Source organism: Bos javanicus, chromosome 9 (assembly GCF_032452875.1).
Source record: "Bos javanicus breed banteng chromosome 9, ARS-OSU_banteng_1.0, whole genome shotgun sequence".
NCBI lineage: Eukaryota > Metazoa > Chordata > Mammalia > Artiodactyla > Bovidae > Bos > Bos javanicus.
The window spans coordinates 39200068-39220140 of record NC_083876.1 but is presented as its reverse complement, the minus strand read 5'-3'; the positions used below and the strand labels follow the sequence as shown (position 1 = coordinate 39220140).

Here is a 20073-nt window from a genome sequence, read left to right as displayed (position 1 = left end):
CTGTATGTTTTAGGTTTCTATTTGGAATGACTGTACACTTTTTTCCCCCCAATGTGTTGGTATTTACCTGAACAAATCCTCAGCTGTTTATTTAGCAGAGTCAGATACCCATTATAATGTGTTCCTGGAACATTTCTGGTCACTTAGGTTGTACAGCAAAAGTCTGAAACACTAAGATAACTTTTAAAATCTGGATTTTGTTAGCAAAATAGAAATAAGGAGTACTCTGACAGTTTTCAGAAGCACAGCCGTAGGCTCTATTAGAATACCATATCTATACTCTTACATTTTCCCCTCAGGTGCTGACAAACCTTAGTATCTTTCCAAAATGTATTTAACAATGTAACTTTTTCATCCTCTTAGATTTATAATTTTTCATGATTTTGGATTATCATTTTAAGTAGTTTCATGTTATTTCATAAACAGGCACACGAAAGGTCTGAAAATGTAAACATTTTGAAGCCTGTGTGTATGACAGGTTTCAGCTTGGTGGACCGTCCACTTTCAGCCCGAACAGGACCTTAACACCATGTGTCAGAATACCCAAAGGGCCTCTGAAGGGTTTTGAGAAAGCCAAAGCTTGACTGCAAGTGTTCTGTCCACGTGATATCTTGGTAGGAAAACTCAGAAGCCTGTCACAGATTTGCAACAAGATTAAAGAAATGACATCTTTTCTTTCCTATCAGAAAAGGTTTATCTTTCAGAACCATTTCCTTAAAAACGTCTGCTCTCTGAGGTGTCTGCACTGGCCTGCTGGGATGAAGGTCCTAGGTTGGTTGGCAGTGGGCCACCAGGGCGACTCCTCTGGGCCCCAACAGTCATGCTTTTCTCTCCTGCTGACAGTGTTTTCCCTTCCCAGGGCTACTCCGGGACAAGCTGGGCTCCTATGATGTGGCCTTCTACCTCGCTGGAATCCCTCCCCTTATTGGAGGTGCTGTTCTTTGTTTTATCCCATGGGTCCACAGTAAGAAGCAAAGAGAGGTCACTAAAACCACTGGAGGAGAAAAGATGGAGAAAATGCTGGCGAACCAGAACTCTCTGTCAAGCTCATCTGCAATCTTTAAGAAGGAATCTGACTCTGTTATTTAATGTCTTATATACCTCCACCAGACTGGACTTGCTTTCAGAAACTGAAGCAAGTATTCCTTTTATATATGAATTGCAAATTTGTTATTTTTTTAATCACATCCTAGGAGTAGCACAATAATTGGGAAATAGAACCCTCATTACTACAAGAACCATTTGCTGCCAGTGAACAGCTAGCTGTCCGATATTTCCGTGAGTCTGAGGGCAGAGACTCAGACTCAGTTTTCATGTACAAGAAAACCTGTCTGAAAGTCAACTATCATGAGAATATGAGGCTATCTCAGTAAAAAAGCAGCTTCGGAAACTGTGAATGCTATTTAGCTTGTACAAATACTTAAAAATACCTCAAGCTATACTGAAAGGGTTGTGGTTTGATTAGGACTGGAAATATTATTTGTTGTCTCACATTGGTGTTTTTAGTATCTCTGTTTTAATTTCTTCTGCTATTTGGAAACTTCTTACAAAATTTAAGCCTGGATTCTAGATAATATCAGATCGACTTAGATTTCAAGCCAGTGTAAAAATTGTTCGCCTGCTGTTAAATAAGCTATGAAAGTAAGTTATTCTGACTTGCTCCAGTGTCAAGGGACCTTCTTGGAGCAGGTGCTGACAAGGTATTCAGAATCAATATGTGAGATGAACAGGATACTGTTCATAAGGGCAAAACAGTTCAGAAATCAGACATTTCTTCCATTTACATGTTCTCCCTTTGGATTTGCAGTGTGTTTTACTCAAGTTGCCAGAAACACCCCAGATTTCTGAATTGTTTAAGTTGTAACAGTAAAATAGAATGAAAGATATTCTAGCAATTTTAGCTTAGAATTTTTCTGACTTCTCAATTTGTTGCACTAGGACCCGATATTTAAACAAGCATATTATCAAGTTGCAGTTTTAGGCATAAATGGGGGAAAAAAAAAACTCTTTGTGAAGAAAATATCTATTTCTGCTAGAAAGAATTGCTCAAATTGGTAAAACTTTCTGGCAAAAATTTGCATTCATATATATTTATCCTAGTGTGTTCCCCTTTAACACTGCCTGTATTTTTTCTATTTATATATAAATATAAGAAAGCAATTAAAATTTTAAAGATTTAAAGTTAAAACCAAGGTCATGACATGACCTAAACTCCACTAAAAGAAAAAAACAGGAATGGGTCCCTCATCTTGAAATTATATTTTAGTACGTTTGTTTCTAGGATGCCCAAGGATCTTCCATTTGTTTATTATTATTGCGTTAATAATACACAAACTCATAATTAAATCCCCAATGCATATGTATATTAGATCCTCCTCAAATGTGGCTTGTTCACCTGGGAAGATGCCATCTTTTTTATAAAGCCCCTTCAGGATCCGCCTGTTCTTAAATTCTTTGTGCTGAGAGAAATGCAATCTCCTTAACTTTTCTTTTCAGCTTGGATCGTTTGTGAAGGGCAAAGTCCTTCCATTCCTGTCTCAAGCTGAGGATGGAGATGTCGGTAAAACATATGGATTTGTAGTTGTTGGGGGAGGAGGGCACTCAGGAGGAAAGGCAAAGTGAGGCTGATAAGTAAACTAGAAAACCCAGTAACTTTTTCAATATCAGCTTTCTCAATCTGCAACCTTGAAGGTTCAGTATAAACACTAAATATGTAATTTATTTATAATAGAGCTTTAAACAATTTTGATCTTAGAGACATTCAGCAACTTACTACACCATACACACAGCTGCAACTTACTACTGGAAGTTGTATTTCATATACAAACAGCTATGAACAATCATCAAACCTGCCGCTATAAAATACTTATTTTTTTCTATAGTTTCAGCACAAACTCCTGACTACCCTGTGATTTTTCAGAAAGAGTAGATCTGAGAAAACTTATTCTGTAAAGACCTTCAGAATGTTTTTCCTTTTATTATTTGGCTGATATTGGGGGGGGGGGAAGTAATTATCTGAAACTCAGACTTGATCTTGTTTATCTTACATAGTAAAAGAGCAACACGACAAGTATAATATAACTTAGATCTCAGACTATTGTGTTTGTGTATAATATTACACATATGTAGTTTCAGTCTAATGGAATGAATCAAACAGGATCTATAACACTGCGAAGGCTCCACTAAAATAGACTCTTAGGGAGAGTGCTGTGCTGCAATAATATAAAGTTAAAAGTATAGAAGATAAGATGCTAAATTACATAAAATGCATATTTAGTAATATGTTGTTTGGTACAAAAAGTTCTCAAAGTCTAAAATATACAACCTAAGAAAAAATACCAGTATTCACAAAGATTTGTTTTAGACCAAGGAATGTTACTTTAATCTTTCAAACTAAGGCCTAATTTCTAAAGACTGTTACTTAATTGCAGTAAAGTGACCTGATGGACATACATTTTGTTGTTGTTGTTGTTTAATCCAAGACACTTTTTTAAAAGAACAGATAAAATCTTTAAAGAACTCAGCAAATTCTCAAACGTAAAAGGTTCTGGCGTTTGAGGCCAACACTGTAAAAGAAGGGAGCGATCATTCCTCTTCACACACAGTCCGGATGGGATGTTACTGTAACAGGATGCCCAGGGATCTTCCAGAAACATTCTGGTTAGGGTTTACTGCAGTGCCTGTGGCTGGGATGCATCCATTTCAGTAACAATAAGCCACCCAGATTACTGATACTATTTTCAGAATTCATCTCTTTGATCACAGTTGCAATGCTTAAGTCTATAGCCCTACCCCAAGACCTGTAATTTCTCCTGAAAACTGCACAGTGCTTGCACTGAGCTTCAAATTCTATTCATAAATAGAAATAAGACTTCATTTGCATTTCATGATCAGACATTATCTGTTTAGACATGTTTGCAGATGATCCCATGGACTCTGCCCAAGTATGGGGGAAAAAAAAATTAATGCCATTAGCTTCAACTTCCCACACTTTTAAAGTAAATGTACACTTGATTGTAAAGTAAACATATGTTTACTTCTGGTAATTATACTCCTTTAACTGCACTTAACATTTAAATACGTGCCACTGTTATTTGTAAGCTGTCCCATGTTCTGATAACCTGATGATATATCCAATAAGGCTGAATAGAAAATGTGCTATGAGATCAGAGGTAGGCACCTGTAGCATGGGTGGGACTGAAGACTTCCTGGTGGCGAACTTTCATGCCCTTGCATACCTCTTTTTATACTGTCTTTATCATTCTGTTGCCCTTTCTTCCCTACATCCTTCAAAAGCCTGCTGAAGAGTCAATGACTATCCTTGCTTAGTTCCACTGGTTGCTTAGTTGCAGTACTTACTGGTCCCGGTGATTTCAGAGGATGGAACCCCATCCAATTTTGTGTAACCTAGAGAATGGCTTGGTCTCAGCTTTCCACTTAGAGTTCTAATGGTACAAAGGAAAAAAAATTATAATGGGTGGGGGGATAAGAAGTTTCATATAATTGTCAACTTTTGTGTTAACATATAAAACTTTAAATATTTAAGGTAAATGCTTTGAGAGGAAAGTATGTCAAGTTCTTAACATATTTTCAGAGCATACTTTCATATTCCATTAAAGTTTTGCTAAATTGTAGTCCTGAGAACAGACCCTGGAGGCTGCCTGGGAATCTAGTAGGCCTCTGGGATGCAGTGTCTCGTGAATCTGCTTTAGGCCTGGGTTACAATTTATGGTGAATGGTATTAAGAGTAAGTTCCCGGCGTCTAGAAATATGGGTGGAAAGTATGAGCAAATTAGCTCCAAAATTTAAAAATATGTGAATAAATACATATTTAAAACTATTCAGGAGTTTTCAAACTGAGAACTTCATTGTTGCTGCAAGGAGGGAGCAAATAATAAGGCAGACAACAGCAGCACACAGCTCCCAGGCTCACTGAGAGGATGACAGTCACAGCCACACTGGGTCACTTTACTTGTGGACAGAGACTCATGCTTTGTTTCAGATACACACTGCAAGTGATAGGCTACAATTTTCAAGAATAAAGGGCCAAATCCCCATAGCTAAATGTGAAGCCTGCACACAACACAGACTCATTACCACCAAACTACCATAAATAGGGATTTTTATCAGATGACTGCTTAGGACCCATGAAACAATTCATTGCCACATCTTTGAATCACTCAAACCTTGATATTTGGGATACAGTAGCCTACTTTAGCTTTAAAAATTAATAATTTTAAAAAGTAAACATTAATTACCTTGGCCTCTCTACATTCAAAGAAATTTCCCATGGTACAATTTTTTTTTTTTGACAGATATAAAATAGGAGGCTACCTCATTTATGAAACAAGGTTTTTGTTTTTTATTAGTATGCTGGAAATACCGTGAGAATGAAATAAAACCTTGTCAAGTACTTGATCATGACACTCAGCTTTGTCATGGCAGCCCACCTACCTCAGCTTCCGGGGTCTACCTAAAGCCCCAGCGTAATCAATTCCTGCATAATCAACGAGTGAATGGTGATTCTGGAGACTAAAAGGCAAGGGAGTGTAGGCTGTTAAAGGGGGTCGAAATACCAGTAAAACAAAACGTGTTTAGTTCCGATAAGTAGTATTTAAAAGGAAACAAAAATGGAATATTAACTAATATGGCCTGTGGATAATCTGAAAAAGGAAAAAAAAAAAGACGAACCTTATAACCTATATACAATAATGAACAGTTGCTAAAATGCATCGTGAGTGGCTTGTACAAATTACACCGGCAGCTTGACGATGAGGTCTTGGCTTCATGTTTTCTTTGGCAGGAAGATGGATGATCGCTGACAACAGATTATATGCTTGTGCCTTAGCCTTACAGCTTCCATGTTAAACTCCTGTAAGAAGCACTCCTTTCCAAGTGGATCAGGGACTGTGGTGATGAGTTTTCGTCTTACTGGAGTTTTGGAAAATGCTACCAGTGAGTGTGGCGATAGAGTAGGGGTTAATGCACAAGTTCCCAATCTAATGACAGAGGTTTCTCGCCTTTCAGTATGGTGGCCTATAAGAAGAGCATTTTGGAGTTCAGTGTCAATAAGCATGCATGTGATATCACTATCTACACAAAACAACATTTAGAAGTCAATATCAGATAATATTTTCAGCATCCGTTAGTTATTAAGAGTGAATCTGTTAAATATGTGTGTAAACACATAAACCTTTTTCTACTGTTATCTTCACCGAATGTAATCATCTATAGTAGGTTCTACAATGCAAGACAGTGATAGGTCAACGTATCTGTCGTAATTTAGCCTATACTGGAATATTATTTCAGGGACCCAGGGTTTGTTATCCAGACTGCTGTATTCTCACCCCAGCCTAGGAGACCCAGGGTTTCTTACTGAGTGCTGTGTTCTCACCCCAGCCTAGGAGACCCAGGGTTTCTTATTGAGTGCTGTGTTCTCACCCCAGCCTAGGAGACCCAGGGTTTGTTATCAAGTGCTGTATTTTCACCCCAGCCTATGAACTGACTGTATATGGTGCCTTTTTTTTCCTAGCAGAGAAAGATTAGATCAGGATTGGTGCTAAACTTCATGTTCTTTGCAAAATTATTTTTTTCTTTTTAAATATATATAATTCAATAGGAAGTCTATATGTCTGGCAGTTATTATGCATGTTACATTTTGTATATATATATATGAGGGAAAACCCCTCCTATAGAGGAATTATTGAGTTCAGATCTACTAAAAAATATGTAATTTTTGTTAATACAGAAGGTGTTAGGGTACAAAACTCAAAAAAATGGTCACCAAATGAAAACTTAATGATGAACACAGCCCCCAAAGGTAATGACTAAAGAAAAGTCCCTGGTCAATGTTGCTAGCATGAAGCTATTCAAAGTATTCTGTAACTCTTATGTGAAAAAAGTCATGTTTTATTATATATATAATTATATATGTGTGTGTATGTGTGTGTGTATATGTATTATATACACACATAAACACAAAGTAGCTTTCTGTTGGGCTTAAGGATATAACTTAAGCTATTTTTCGGGCTTAGAGTTTTGGGAGCCATCAATCTTAAAATATCATTGTCCATCTTTCAGATTTAACATAAAGAAATTAGATTAGAAACAACTGTGTCTGGGGCAGAGTCAGCAAATCTCAGACCTATGATTGGCTCTGAGCATCATGGTTGTGGCTGACTGTGTGACTCGCACCAGAACTCTACCCCAGATTCCATGCAGGTCTCTTGAGTCCCTAACGTACCTGCGAGTAGGATTCAGAGGAAGTGGGGACCACAGATTTGTATTTAACCTTGCTGTCTTTATAGATGTTGCCTTAACTCTATTTTTGTGAAGATATTAAAAATGTAAGTTAGAAAAATACTATCATTTTTCTAATTAGGAAAACCAAACATTTAGAATCTACTAGAATATACTGGATTCACTGTTAACTAATGATAATTCCATTCTACTGTTAACATGATTTGTATGTAAGAGAATGGGGGCCTGTTAATCAGAAGTTATAGAGGGAGGAGATTGGGATTGACATACATAACACCATATATAACACAGGTAACTAATATAGCACAGGGAACTCTACTCAATACTGTAATGACCTATATGGGAAAAGTCTACAAAAGAATGTATTTATGTATATGTATAACTGATTCACTGTGCTGTAGAGCAGAAACCAACACAACACTGTAAACCAACGATACTCAAAAAAAAAGTTACAGTGGAGTGAGATGAAATATCCCCTTAGTAATAACTTCTCATGTAATTGTTATAATATTGTAGTTTGAGAACTATAACATTATTAAGGCATTGCCCAATGCTTGATAAATTTGAATTTTGTCATTCTGTTCTCCTACAAATTTACTTTAGCTTGAAAGTTACAGCTATGACAGACTGAACCCTGCAGTATTACTGAGAGAGAGCTTGGATATTTTAAGTATCTCCTAATAGACACTTTTTTTGTCAACTTGTTTTAATGTTTAACTGAAAACTAATTTTTAAATTATTTTGCATATTTTCGAAGTTAGGAAAACATGTTTGACCTTAGACATCAAAACCAGATTATTCCGAGTGCATACTGCAGAGTGACTCTGCTCTGTCTACACAGGGTGCCATTTTTGGCATAGGAGTTGTCTAAATATAGGTCACTTATGTGAAATGATTATGCTGGGTTTGATCAGTGTGCAGTGTTTTAGTACTTGCCTTTTAAAAAACTTTATGTTTCTTTTTAAAGAGTATAATTTATAATTGATTTTTTATAATGTTCAATTTAATATAGATAACCAAAATGTTTTTAATGAAAAAGAGCTTTGTAATCATTTGGAGGGTAAAATCATTTTACTGTGAAACAATATGATATTCTCAGTTAATAAAAATTTTTTAGCAAATGTCTATAAGGCTCTGTGCTTATATTTATGAAATTCCCTGGGGAGGTGGAGGCGGGGAGGAAAAATGACTAAAGGGAAGGAAATAGTGTGTACGGAATAAAAGAAATAAGCTGTACGCTTTTAAAGCTTCATATATGTATTTCAGGTGTGTTTGGGTATTGTTATTTCTCTAGGGGATGAAGACATAAACCACAAGCACTGGATAGTCCAAAAACTATTTCTATTTGACATTTTTTTTTTTTGCAGTTAACTTAAAATTATTGCTTCTTTTACTTACACTGAATAAACTTATTAAATTCAGCTGGTACTAAGTGATCTATTTCTCACTGACAATTTCAGGGGGTGATCAAGACCAGGCTAGAGGGTTTTTAAAAAATTTCCTACTATTATGGATTACCCACTTGGAGAAAAACTGATTGCAGTCAGAGGATGTTTATTATTTGATAAGACCTAACTACAAAGCAAGTCACTATTGATGTTTAATGGTGCTAAATATATTTTACATATCAATGTGAAATTCGCAGTATGTCATTGAATCTATTATTTATTTATATGCCTGCAAATAAGTACCAGATGTGCAGGCGATCCTAAGCAGGGTAAACTTCACTCTCTCGATAAAATAATTTTTATAGGGAAAAAATAGATCTAATGTATACAGAAAACAAATTTTCTAGAGGTATAACTCAAAGAATTATCATAGTATCATACTTCCAGGGTTTAAAATTCTCTTGTTGTTCAGTTGCTAAGTCATGTCCAACTCTTTTGTGACCCCCGTGGACTGCAGCCTGCCAGCTCCTTTCCCCATGGGACAGTCTCCTACAAATGAACCTAAATTCAAAAGTTCTTTTTTAAAACCCTCCAGAGTCACCAGTGTTTTCTTAAAACTTACAGAAACAGGAAACTCACTACCCTAGAGGATGGTCTACAATACAAGAGGGCCCCCTTGCCTTCCACGCTCACCATCCAGCCCTACCGCCCATCACTGTCTCAGTCACCTGCCAGCCGTGCTGGTCACTCCTACACACCCATCACGCTAGCACATGGCTTTTGGTTCAATGTTCAGTATTCATATGGAGCAACTTTATTTCACTCAGACTTAACAGAGACACTTGGAACCTTGTCTTCTCTGGAAGTTGCTTCATCTTTGGAACCTTCAGCACCAATATCCTGGTCTCTTATCACAGCTGATCACTTCATTCCCCCCCGCTGACTTCCCTAGGTCTGCTCCTCAACTTTGAGATCTTCTTCCCATTAACTTCTCCCTCTCTTGACCAATCAGATCTCTTCAGTCTTTACTTCATTTTTCTAACCCTTAACCCTGGGTCTGGCAAAACTCCAATAAGCTCCCTGAATATTCAGTTCATTAGCTGCCCCGTATCTCCCCCACACACAGAACACAGAAGTCGCTCAGTCGTGTCTGACTCTTTGCCACCCCATTGATTGTAGCCCACCAGGCTCCTAGGTCCATGGGATTTTCCAGGCGTGAATACTGGAGTGGGTTGCCGTTTCCTTCTCCACATATCTCCCCCAACCCCAAATTAAACACTTCCAGCTTCCTTCCTCAAACTATTTCTTCCCTCTTTTCTAACATCAGTTTTTCCCCTCTACAGGATTATTCCCATGGGCATATGCATATATATGCTCTTCTGTCTTGCATTTTGGTGGTGGTGGTGGGGGTGTAGAGCGGGAAAGATTTCTTTTAAATTCACATGCCCCTTGCAGCTATTGCCTCATGTCTTTCCATCCATTTATAATAGAAAAAAAAAAAATTCTTGAAACAATTCCTACTCTCTCCAATTTTATCTCTACTATTCTCTTTTGAATCTGCTCCATCAGGATTTTGCCCCTACTACTCCACTGAAACTGCCCTTCTCAAAGTTACAACTGACATCCACACTCCAAAATCAAATAGTCATTTTTCAGCCCTGGTTTTATTCAAATGATCAGCAGCATGTGTTACAGGGAGTCCGTTCCTGATGCTGGGAATCCATCACGGTTTAGTTTCTGAACCTTGTCCTACTCTATCTCCGCTCACTCCCTGGGTGGACTCATCCTTTCTCATGACTTGAATTACCATCTAAATGCAGATGGAGCACGCATCTCTCTCTTAGACTACAGACCCTTATACAACTGCCAACCTAACACCTCTAGAAGGATGACTACAAAGAACCTCCCAACTTAACATCCAAAACTGAGCTCCTGATATGCTGCTCTCCTGTACTTGCATCTTTTTGCAACTCTCTTCATTTCCGTTAACGACAACTTCATTTTGCTAGTTGTTCAGAGAAAAAACTTTGGAGTTATCCTTAAGTCCTCGTCTCTCACCCAGTTCCAGCCTACTATCAAACCCTACTGCTTCTACTTCCAAACTACATCCAGAATTTCTCCCCCCACTTCTACTATCCCCACCTGCTGAAAAAAAAAAAAATGCCTGGCATACAGTAAGTACTCAACAATTATTTGTTGAATAAATGAATTGTTTCCAAATGTGTCAGCATTAGCATATCGACTTCCTCTGCCTAGGAATATTTCACTAGAGGACTCAGCCAGTGCAGCTGGAGTGAGGCAGCAAAACCAGGATCAGGACGGGGGAGAGCCTGGCTGGCCCCAAGTAGAGGAGAGGGCCCATAGAGTTGGGAGCTTTGATTCTATATGTGGGGCTTTTGAAGAAGGAAATGGCAACCTCACTCCAGTATTCTTGCCTGGGAAATCTTGTGGACAGAGGAGCTGGTGGTCTACAGTCCATGGGGTCGCAAAAGAGTCGGACACAACTTAGTGATTAAACAATAACAACGGGGCTTGAACAGGTTAAGTAAATAAATTGCAAATAAAAAGAACCAGGTTTCTACCACAGGAGAAGGGAGGTACATATCTGGAGAGGTGGAAGGCTGGAATAAACGCTGTGGTGATGGACGAGGACTGGCAAATTCTAGTGTATATACATAACACATGTACATAGGTGTGTGTGGATGTTGTGTTCATATGTTTCCCACCTCCATCCATCCACTGAGGACATCCCAGAAGCCATGCGTGTGTCCCCTTGTAACAGCAGAGACTCAGATGATAGATATTTGGCTAAAGATAGGCCCCTGTATATATTTTAAATCTAAATTATAATGCTGACGTGATGGAGTCAAAGATGACACTCATGGAAAGCCTTCTAATTTTACAGAGAGAGAAAAGCTTGTCTTCAGACACTAAACAAGAATAAAATGCATGGACAATCCCCTGATCCACAGATAATTGCCTTTATCATTACAGAATGTGTCCCTTAAGACTCTTATCTGTGAAAATGTTTTGTGAAAGTGAGGAAATATACAATTTTCCAACATACTTTTCTAACTTCCTGACTTTTTATTGATGTTGTCAGGTTAAAAAAAAAATTAAACTGGCTTAAGTCAAAGGGTGAAAAGTTCAGGTGCAGTCTGAAATCAGACGGCTAGGATCTAGGGTCGAATGACGTCATGGGAGCTATAGCCTTGCCATCTCTCGACTGTTTATTTTTCTATAGGCTTAATTCGGGTAAAAACATAATTCTTCCCAACAACTCTAAGCTATCCTTTTCATCAACTCTGGCAGAAAAAAAAAAAAAGAGCTTCTCTTGTCCAATATTTTGGACAAATTCCTGGGACTGAAACATACTGGTCCAACACAGGTCAGGAGCCCAGCTCTAAACCCATCATTGAGGTTGGAAGACAGAATATGCTGATTCTACCAGGCCTCAGCCTCAGGCTACCTGAAGCTGGCTAGTGCTCAACCCACTTCATGGAACAAGAGAAGTAGGCTCCCTTCTAAGAAAACTGGGGTTCTCTTGTCTGAAAAAGGGATGAATGGATTCTGGGAAGGCATAATAACAGAAGTTTACCACACATATCAGTTAATAAACTTCTACGCCTTTTTTTTGTTTTTTGATGGATGCACAATTATCTCATAAGACAGATGAACAATTAATTTGATGCAACTCTATTAGTGGCTATCTGGAGTAGCATCATTGTTCCACACTAATAAACACTCCCGCTATGAACAAACTAATAGCTGAATTTTCATGCTCATCTTTATTTCCTTTAGGCTGGATTCCTAGTAGTGGGATTTCTAGGTGGAAGGACAAGTACTTTTGATTTTTACTGTTTTTACCGAATTGCATTACCACATGTTTTCTCTGTACCTTTGTAACACTGCTGCTGCTGCTGCTGCTGCCGCCGCTACTAAGTTGCTTCAGTCATGTCGGACTCTGTGTGACCCCGTAGACGGCAGCCCACCAGGCTCCCCCGTCCCTGGGATTCTCCAGGCAAGAACACTGGAGCGGGTTGCCATTTCCTTCTCCAATGCATGAAAGTGAAAAGTGAAAGTGAAGTCGCTCAGTCGTGTCGGACTCTTCACGACCCCATGGGCTGCAGCCTACCAGGGTCCTCTGTCCACGGGATTTTCCAGGCAAGAGTACTGGAGTGAGGTGCCATTGCCTTCTCCCTAGGTCGGATTATTTTATAACACTAGGTATGATTATTATTTTTAGGATTATTTTTAAAAATCCTAAAACATGAAAAATTTATAGGTTAAAAAAAAACCCTCATTGTAAATTTGCATTTTTGTTTGTTTTCCAACTACAATAAAATCTACTTAACATAAAATGTACCATTTGAACCATTTTAAAGTGTGTTGTGGCATTAAGTACATTCACACTGTTGGGTAACCGTCACTAGCCATCTCCTGAATGCTTCAATCATCCTAAATTGAAACTCTGCACCCATTCAACACTAACTCCCCGTCCCTCTCTCCCCTCGGTCCCTGTCAACCACCATTCTATTTCTGTCTCTATGAATTTGGTCATGCTGTGCTGTGTGGTGCTGTGCTGAGTCGCTCAGTTATATCCGACTCTTTGTGACCTCATGGACTGTAGCCCGCCAGGCTCCTCTGTCCAGGGCAATCTCCAGGCAAGAATACTAGAGTGGGTCGCCATGCCCTCCCTCCAGGGGATCTTCCCACCCCGGGGATCAAACCCAGGTCTCCCGCACTGCAGGCAGACTCTTTACTGTTGATCATGCTAGGTGCTTCATATAGTGGACACATACGGTATTTGTCCATGCTTGCATTTTTATGACTACTTAGTGTAAATATTTTTTCATAAGCTTCTCAGCTATGGCATTGCTTCTTTGGTGTATTATGTTACTATCTGTTGTCTATTTTTCAATTGAGGGGTTCCTCTTTTTCTTACTGGTTTGTGAGTGAAAGTGAAAGTCGCTCAGTCACGTCCAACTCTTTGCAACTCCATGGACTGTACAGTGGATATACAATACTGTATATTGGAGTGGATAGCCTTTCCCTTCTCCAGGGGATCTTACCAACCCAGGGGTCAAACCCAGATCTCCTGCATTGCAGGCAGATTCTTTAGCAACTGAGCTATCAGGGAAGCCTATTGGTTTATGAGCACTCTTCATATATTATGTGAGACTCTAATAAGCACTGGTAAAAGTTTCCCCAGTTTGTCTTTTTACTTTTTTTTTTCAAATTAAAGTTTTCACTTTTATAGACTCTCTTATTGCTTATATGTTTAGTAAGGCCTACCCTTATTATGTAACTATATTTTTTAAATCCCTTTTAATATCTTTACGGCTTCATTTTTTACATTAAATCTGTAAACTCTGATTTATTTTTGAAGTATGAGGGAATAGCAACCCACCCACTGCAATTATTTTGATGTGCAAGCTAGGTCCTCCTGGATCACAGTGGGTAACTGTTCCTGTGAATCATGTTGAGACTTGATCTTTGTTATGGACCTACTGGCAACAGAGGATGGTTGTCATGGATCTTAAGGAGAAGGAAACTTCTTTTTCAAGGCACCTGTCCCAGGTGACATTATCACAGTTTTTAAACAGACTAATCTCTTTAGATACTAGACAGCAAGCAGCTTTCATTGGTAAGGGAAGTTCTGCCACCTAGCAATGACCATCCTTTATCACTGTATGTCTATAAATGTTTTGAAGCTTAAGAACAAAGATAGTTCATATGTGAATTTCTTACCATGTATGAACTTTTAACATGAAGCATCTTGTAAAAGAATACCGTATCTAGAATCCTGATAGTGTACGATAGAAATGTTACTGTCTTCTCTTGCCCCTATGAGAGAACACTATTTGCCAAGCTTTGAGGCTGACATTTGACATGAGTAGTTTTCAACTGAAGCCTTATTGTATCCAGAAGGTACTCTGGAAATCTGGGAGGGTGTCATTTAGTGGTCAGGTGTCAGAGATGCTAGACACCCTATAGTGTATATGGTTGGATACAATGTTGCATGGTCCCACACCCTGTCAACTTTTGAATGTCCTGCTAAGTATTCATTGAGTGAAAAAAGCTTGTTTTTAAGTGTCTGAGCTTATATTCTAACTCTCTTGTACATGTAAACACAAAATTTTTTGCATGGTTTCATTAAACACCAAATTTGCCAAGAACATAAACTATTATGTAACTCAAGGGATCACTACGTTTTGTTTTTGTTAGAACTTTACCAAGAGTGGGTCTTCATTTTGGAAAATCATCAAAGGAATGGCACTCGTGGTATTTAATGTGGCATTCATAGCAATTTGTCTATAAGAATATACTTATTTAGTCTTTATTTCATTAATTATAGAGAAGTATCAATATTCAATTGAATATTTCAAGTAGGCTTTTATATCTTTGCCCACAAATGAACAGTTATTGTATGTTCATTTTGTTAACATGTTTTTCTCTAATGAAGCAATGAAACCATCAAAATTAAGTGACCACTTTACAGGGAAGCATGATGAAAAGTTGGCAGAGATAATAGCATCCTTCTGACATAAGGCACTCTGAAAAGTTTGAAAACTGTCTTACTATTTATTGGAAGGTATAACAGATTCTTCCTAATCAGAAAGACAGTTTCATTATTTCTTTCAGAATAACACAAATGCTTGAAAAATGCAAGCTTCATGGCATTGGTCTTGGTAATGTCCATGAAGTCCATGAATTCAGTGATCCCATGAATAGGACACCAAAAGCACAGGCAACAAGAACAAAAATAAACAAGTGCAGCGATATCAAAGTAAAAGCTTCTGCGCAGCAAAGAAGACAGTCAGGGTGAAGAGGTAACCTACGGAATGGGAGAAAACATTTGCAAACCATCTATGTGATAAAAGGTTAATCTCCAAAATATATGAGAACTCCTACCACTCCTATGCTACCTGCCGTTAACAGTAATGCACTGTGCACTTAAGCGTTTGTTAAAAGGAGGAAGAAAGCAACCCTATAGGAACCTGAAATCATCTACAGGCAGAACCTGAAATTTTAACAAGTCTTACAAATGACAATACTGTTTGATATTCTGTGTTAGTGGTTGGACAAAATAGTTAAGCCTTTTAAATGGTTTTAGTTTCCTTATTTGTAAACTGGGACTAGTAATAACTACTTTCCCGCTGAGAATTATATGGAAAGTGCTTCAAGGTTTTATACTCTCCAAGAAGTAGTAGCTTAATTGGTTTGTGTACATGTGTATGTGTGTGAGTATGTGCTTTTTCCTAAATGTTTAACAGTAAAATCACCTTTAAAAAGGAAATATAGGTCTATAATCCCTTCTCTGGCAGCCTTGGTTGCACATGTTTCAGAATCCAGTTTTGTTTTTATTATGAGAAGGTACTATAGAAATATATTGTTGATTACATCATACTCCCAATGGGATACATAATCAAACATTAATATCACATTCCCACCAAATAAATAAAAAATCATAAACAGCCTCATATCAGCTTGGGTTAGGTTTTACTGCCAATTAATTTTTTTTTTTTTTTTTTTTTTACTAAGTTTTAAGATTCCGTGGTACTGGGTCTTTGTTGCTGTGTGCGGGCTTTCTCTGACTGTGGTGAGTGCGGGCTACACTCCAGCTGTGGGGCGCCAGCTTCTCCTGTTTAGGAGCATGGGCTTCGACAGTTGTGTCACGGGGGCTTAGCAGGTGCGGCTCTCTCTAGAGTGGGGGCTCTGTAGTTGTGGTGCATATGTTAGCCTGTTTTTCTCTGCAGAGTCTACAGTAGCCATACTCTCACTTTTGGTTGCTTTGTTTTTATTTTCCTGGTATATTGATTTTGGCTAATAATAGTACAGTACAGCAAAGATTTTATCTGATCCGTACAGTCTAGGAGACCATTATGACAGTAGATTCAGAGAGTCCTGCAGCCCTGTTACAATGCATCCAGCTAAAGAAAATTTTAAGTTTATATTTTTAAAAAGAAATTAAGAATCAGTAACTTTTGATTTTTAATAAGATAAGTTAATTCCATCAAACAGATACCAATGTTAGGTCCTTTCAATGCTATTTCTAACTTTTCAAAATACATAGCACAAACATGAAAGTTATCTTACTGAAATTAAATCTTTGAGTTGGTTTTAACAGGCTGGGCTTTTAGTGATGAGGTTAAAGAATGATCGTTTAGTGTACTGATAAAAATAGTTATGACGACACCTACTTTTTCATGATGCACTTCAAGCACTGATGAAACTTATCTGATAAGTAAAAAGGATGGTCCTTCCAGAGAATACGCTTACTCCTTGGAAGAAAAGTTATGACCAACTTAGAGAGCATATTCAAAAGCAGAGACATTACTTTGCCAACAAAGGTCTGTCTAGTCAAGGCTATGGTTTTTCCAGTGGTCATGTGTGGATGTGAGAGTTGGACTGTGAAGAAGGCTGAGCGCTGAAGAATTGATGCTTTTGAACTGTGGTGTTGGAGAAGACTCTTGAGAGTCCCTTGGACTGCAAGGAGATCCGACCAGTCCATTCTAAAGGAGATCAGCCCTGGGTGTTCTTTGGAAGGAATGATGCTAAAGCTGAAACTCCAGTACTTTGGCCACCTCATGCGAAGAGTTGACTCATTGGAAAAGACTCTGATGCTGGGAGGGATTGGGGGCAGGAGGAGAAGGGGACGACAGAGGATGAGATGGCTGGATGGCATCACCGACTCGATGGACGTGAGTTTGAGTGAACTCCGGGAGTTGGTGATGGACAGGGAGGCCTGGCGTGCTGCAATTCATGGGGTCTCGAAGAGTCGGACACAACTGAGCGACTGAACTGAGCTGAACTGAATAGTGATATATAGTCCCTAAACATAATCCAACTTCTCATTCTTGTCCAAAGTAAAATTTTAAGTTGTAAGATGAAAAATCTGCCTCCCTGTTGCCATTTCACAAATATGCCAAGGTAGTATCCTACTAGCCACTACTGCTGCTAAGTCGCTTCAGTCGTGTCCGACTCTGTGCGACCCCATAGACAGCAGCCCACCAGGCTCCCCTGTCCCTGGGATTCTCCAGGCAAGATCACTGGAGTGGGTTGCCATTTCCTTCTCCAATGCATGAAAATGGAAAGTGAAAGTAGGAAGTCACTTGGTCGTGTCCGACTCTCATCGACCCCATGGACTGCAGCCCACGAGGCTCCTCTGTCCATGGGATTTTCCAGGCAAGAGTACTGGAGTGGGTTGCCATTGACTAGCCACTAAGACCCAGATATTTATTTTCTTCATAAATTGTCATAGATGTTGTAAAATATCCATTTCCCCCCCCAAGGGAATCAAAACTATATTTATTTAAAGAAAAGCCCATTCTCATGAACAAAAAAAATTATCCTCAGTAATAGTCTAAAGAGAAGCCTGCATGAAGCAATGTCCTATTTTAATCACCTCTTTTTAAAAAAAAGGTGGTGAGTGGCCTCGAGGAGGAAAGTGGAAAAAGTATCCTGCTGCTTTCTGGAGTGAAGTGGGTAGAATGAGAAAGCAGATCTTTCCCTTGGAGAAAAAAAAATTATTTTGATGTTTAATCAGGGTGAATTAAAACATTTAACTTTAAAATTAGTGTACTGAACCTCAATGCAGGGAAGCCTGGAGTGATGCAGTCCATGGGGTCTCAAAGAGTCAGACACAACTTAGTGACTGAACAACAAAAACCTCAATTCAATTATATAATATTTATAAAGTATATAATACAATGCCACAAGGGAGAGAGAGACGTAAGGTCCATAGTTTCTATCTCACTGAGCTTACGATCTCCTAGGGAAGTAAAAACAAGTGTTGCAACAACCCTAACACAAGCCAGAATGTTGAGCACATTTAGGGGCAGCATGGCTACACAGGAATTCGGTTTTGGTTAGGGTGTTCAGAAAAAGTCTACATTCAACAAACATTTACTGAAGACACAATGCGTCCCAGGCACTATGCTAAAGACTAAATAAGACATAGTCGCCTTCCTTTGAGCATTCCTGGTATAAAAGGGAAGTTGACACATAAATAGGAAAATTCTGTATTTATGAACTTATGCATAATTCTAATAGACCACTGGCTACTTCACACAGAATTTTCCTATTTATGTGTCAAAGGGAAACTAAAACAGACCAGAGACTAAGAGGAGGGTCAGAAGAGGATTCCTAGAGGAAGTAACACACCTCAGCTGACTCTTCAAAGACAGGGAGGGAGAGTGCTGGTCCAGCGCTGGCGCCGTAAGCCTGCTCCAGCCCATCTCCACTCACGATGAAATACAAAGAGAAAGTACTCGAGGACTGTGAAAAGTCAACAAAGGAGCGGGGAATCAAGACTTAGAGAAAAGAAACCTGCAAGGCAGTGAACTGTCTGGCCTTCCCTGCCTCTTTCTTCTTGTAGCTGTGTTCTGAGTAGCTAAAACTCTGATGGAAACCCCATCTTTCTGGTCCAACGAACTGAGAAATGGAGACTCTGTGGACTGGAAAGTGAGTGAGGAGGGGAAGAAGGGAGAGCTAGAAAAGGTGACCCCTAAAATTTTGTGTATGAACCATCTAAGCCCTTTGGGTTTGCCCGAAGCAGCACAGCAACAGCTCTGACGACTGGTCTGAGAGGTAAAGCACTGCCCAAGTCTCAGATGAACCCAGGAGTGCTGCATGTTCAGGACTGGCCCAGAGCAGCACAGCGCGGGCTTTGACAACTGAACTGAGACTGGCACCTTCACCCACAGAAGGCTAGAGGAAACTTGCAGCCTGAACTTAACCAGGTTGACGGCCTGCTTAAATAAACATTCTCCAGAGGATTTTAACAGGACCCAGAGTCTGCACAGTGTAACTGACATAATGTCCAGGATACAGTAGAAAATGACCTGTCATACAAAAAAACTAGGAAGATGTGTCCAAATTCCAAGGGGAAAATGATAAGAAATAGACATAAACTCTGAGATAACACAGTTGCTGGAATTTTCAAACACTCTAAAGCAGCTATTATATGCTCCAGGAGGTAAAGATGAATGTAAAGATAGGCATCTTTAGCAGAGAAAAAGAAACTATGAAAAAGAACCAGGTGGAAATTTTAAACTGAAAAGTATATCTGAAATAAATTCACTGGATGGGTGCAATATACTTGAAGATAGAGAAATCAACAGTGCTTATCTAAACTCAAGAGCAGAGGTGGAAAAAAACGGCTAGGGGGAAAAAAAGGAACATGAGCAGCATGGACCTTTGTGACTATATCAAAAGGTCTAATGGACAAGTCATTAAGGGTCTCAGAAGGAGAAGACAAAGAAATGGAGGCAATCTGGATTTGCCCTTAGCAATTTGGACCTAACCTACCTCTCCCATATCATATCTTATTCTCTTTAATATATGTATATGCCTTTTGTTTCAACCCCATTAAACTTAGAGACATATTCCCTGACTCTGAAATCTAAAACAGGTTCTCTTA

General features: G+C 38.9%; 1 protein-coding gene and 1 long non-coding RNA gene across 2 annotated transcripts in view; one reads left to right on the top strand and one right to left on the bottom strand.

Annotated features, from left to right (window-relative positions):
- The window catches only part of SLC16A10 (solute carrier family 16 member 10), a 117327-nt gene extending 108946 nt beyond the window's left edge, over window positions 1–8381 (top strand). The window contains exon 6 of the mRNA XM_061428673.1: window positions 860–8381. Coding sequence (XP_061284657.1) covers window positions 860–1089 — 230 coding nt within the window. The 3' untranslated portion in view covers window positions 1090–8381. The remainder of the gene's footprint in view (window positions 1–859) is intronic.
- Window positions 1–20073, bottom strand: part of LOC133254392 (uncharacterized) — a 41889-nt gene that overhangs the window by 20652 nt on the left and 1164 nt on the right. The gene's annotated exons all lie outside the window — the stretch shown is intronic.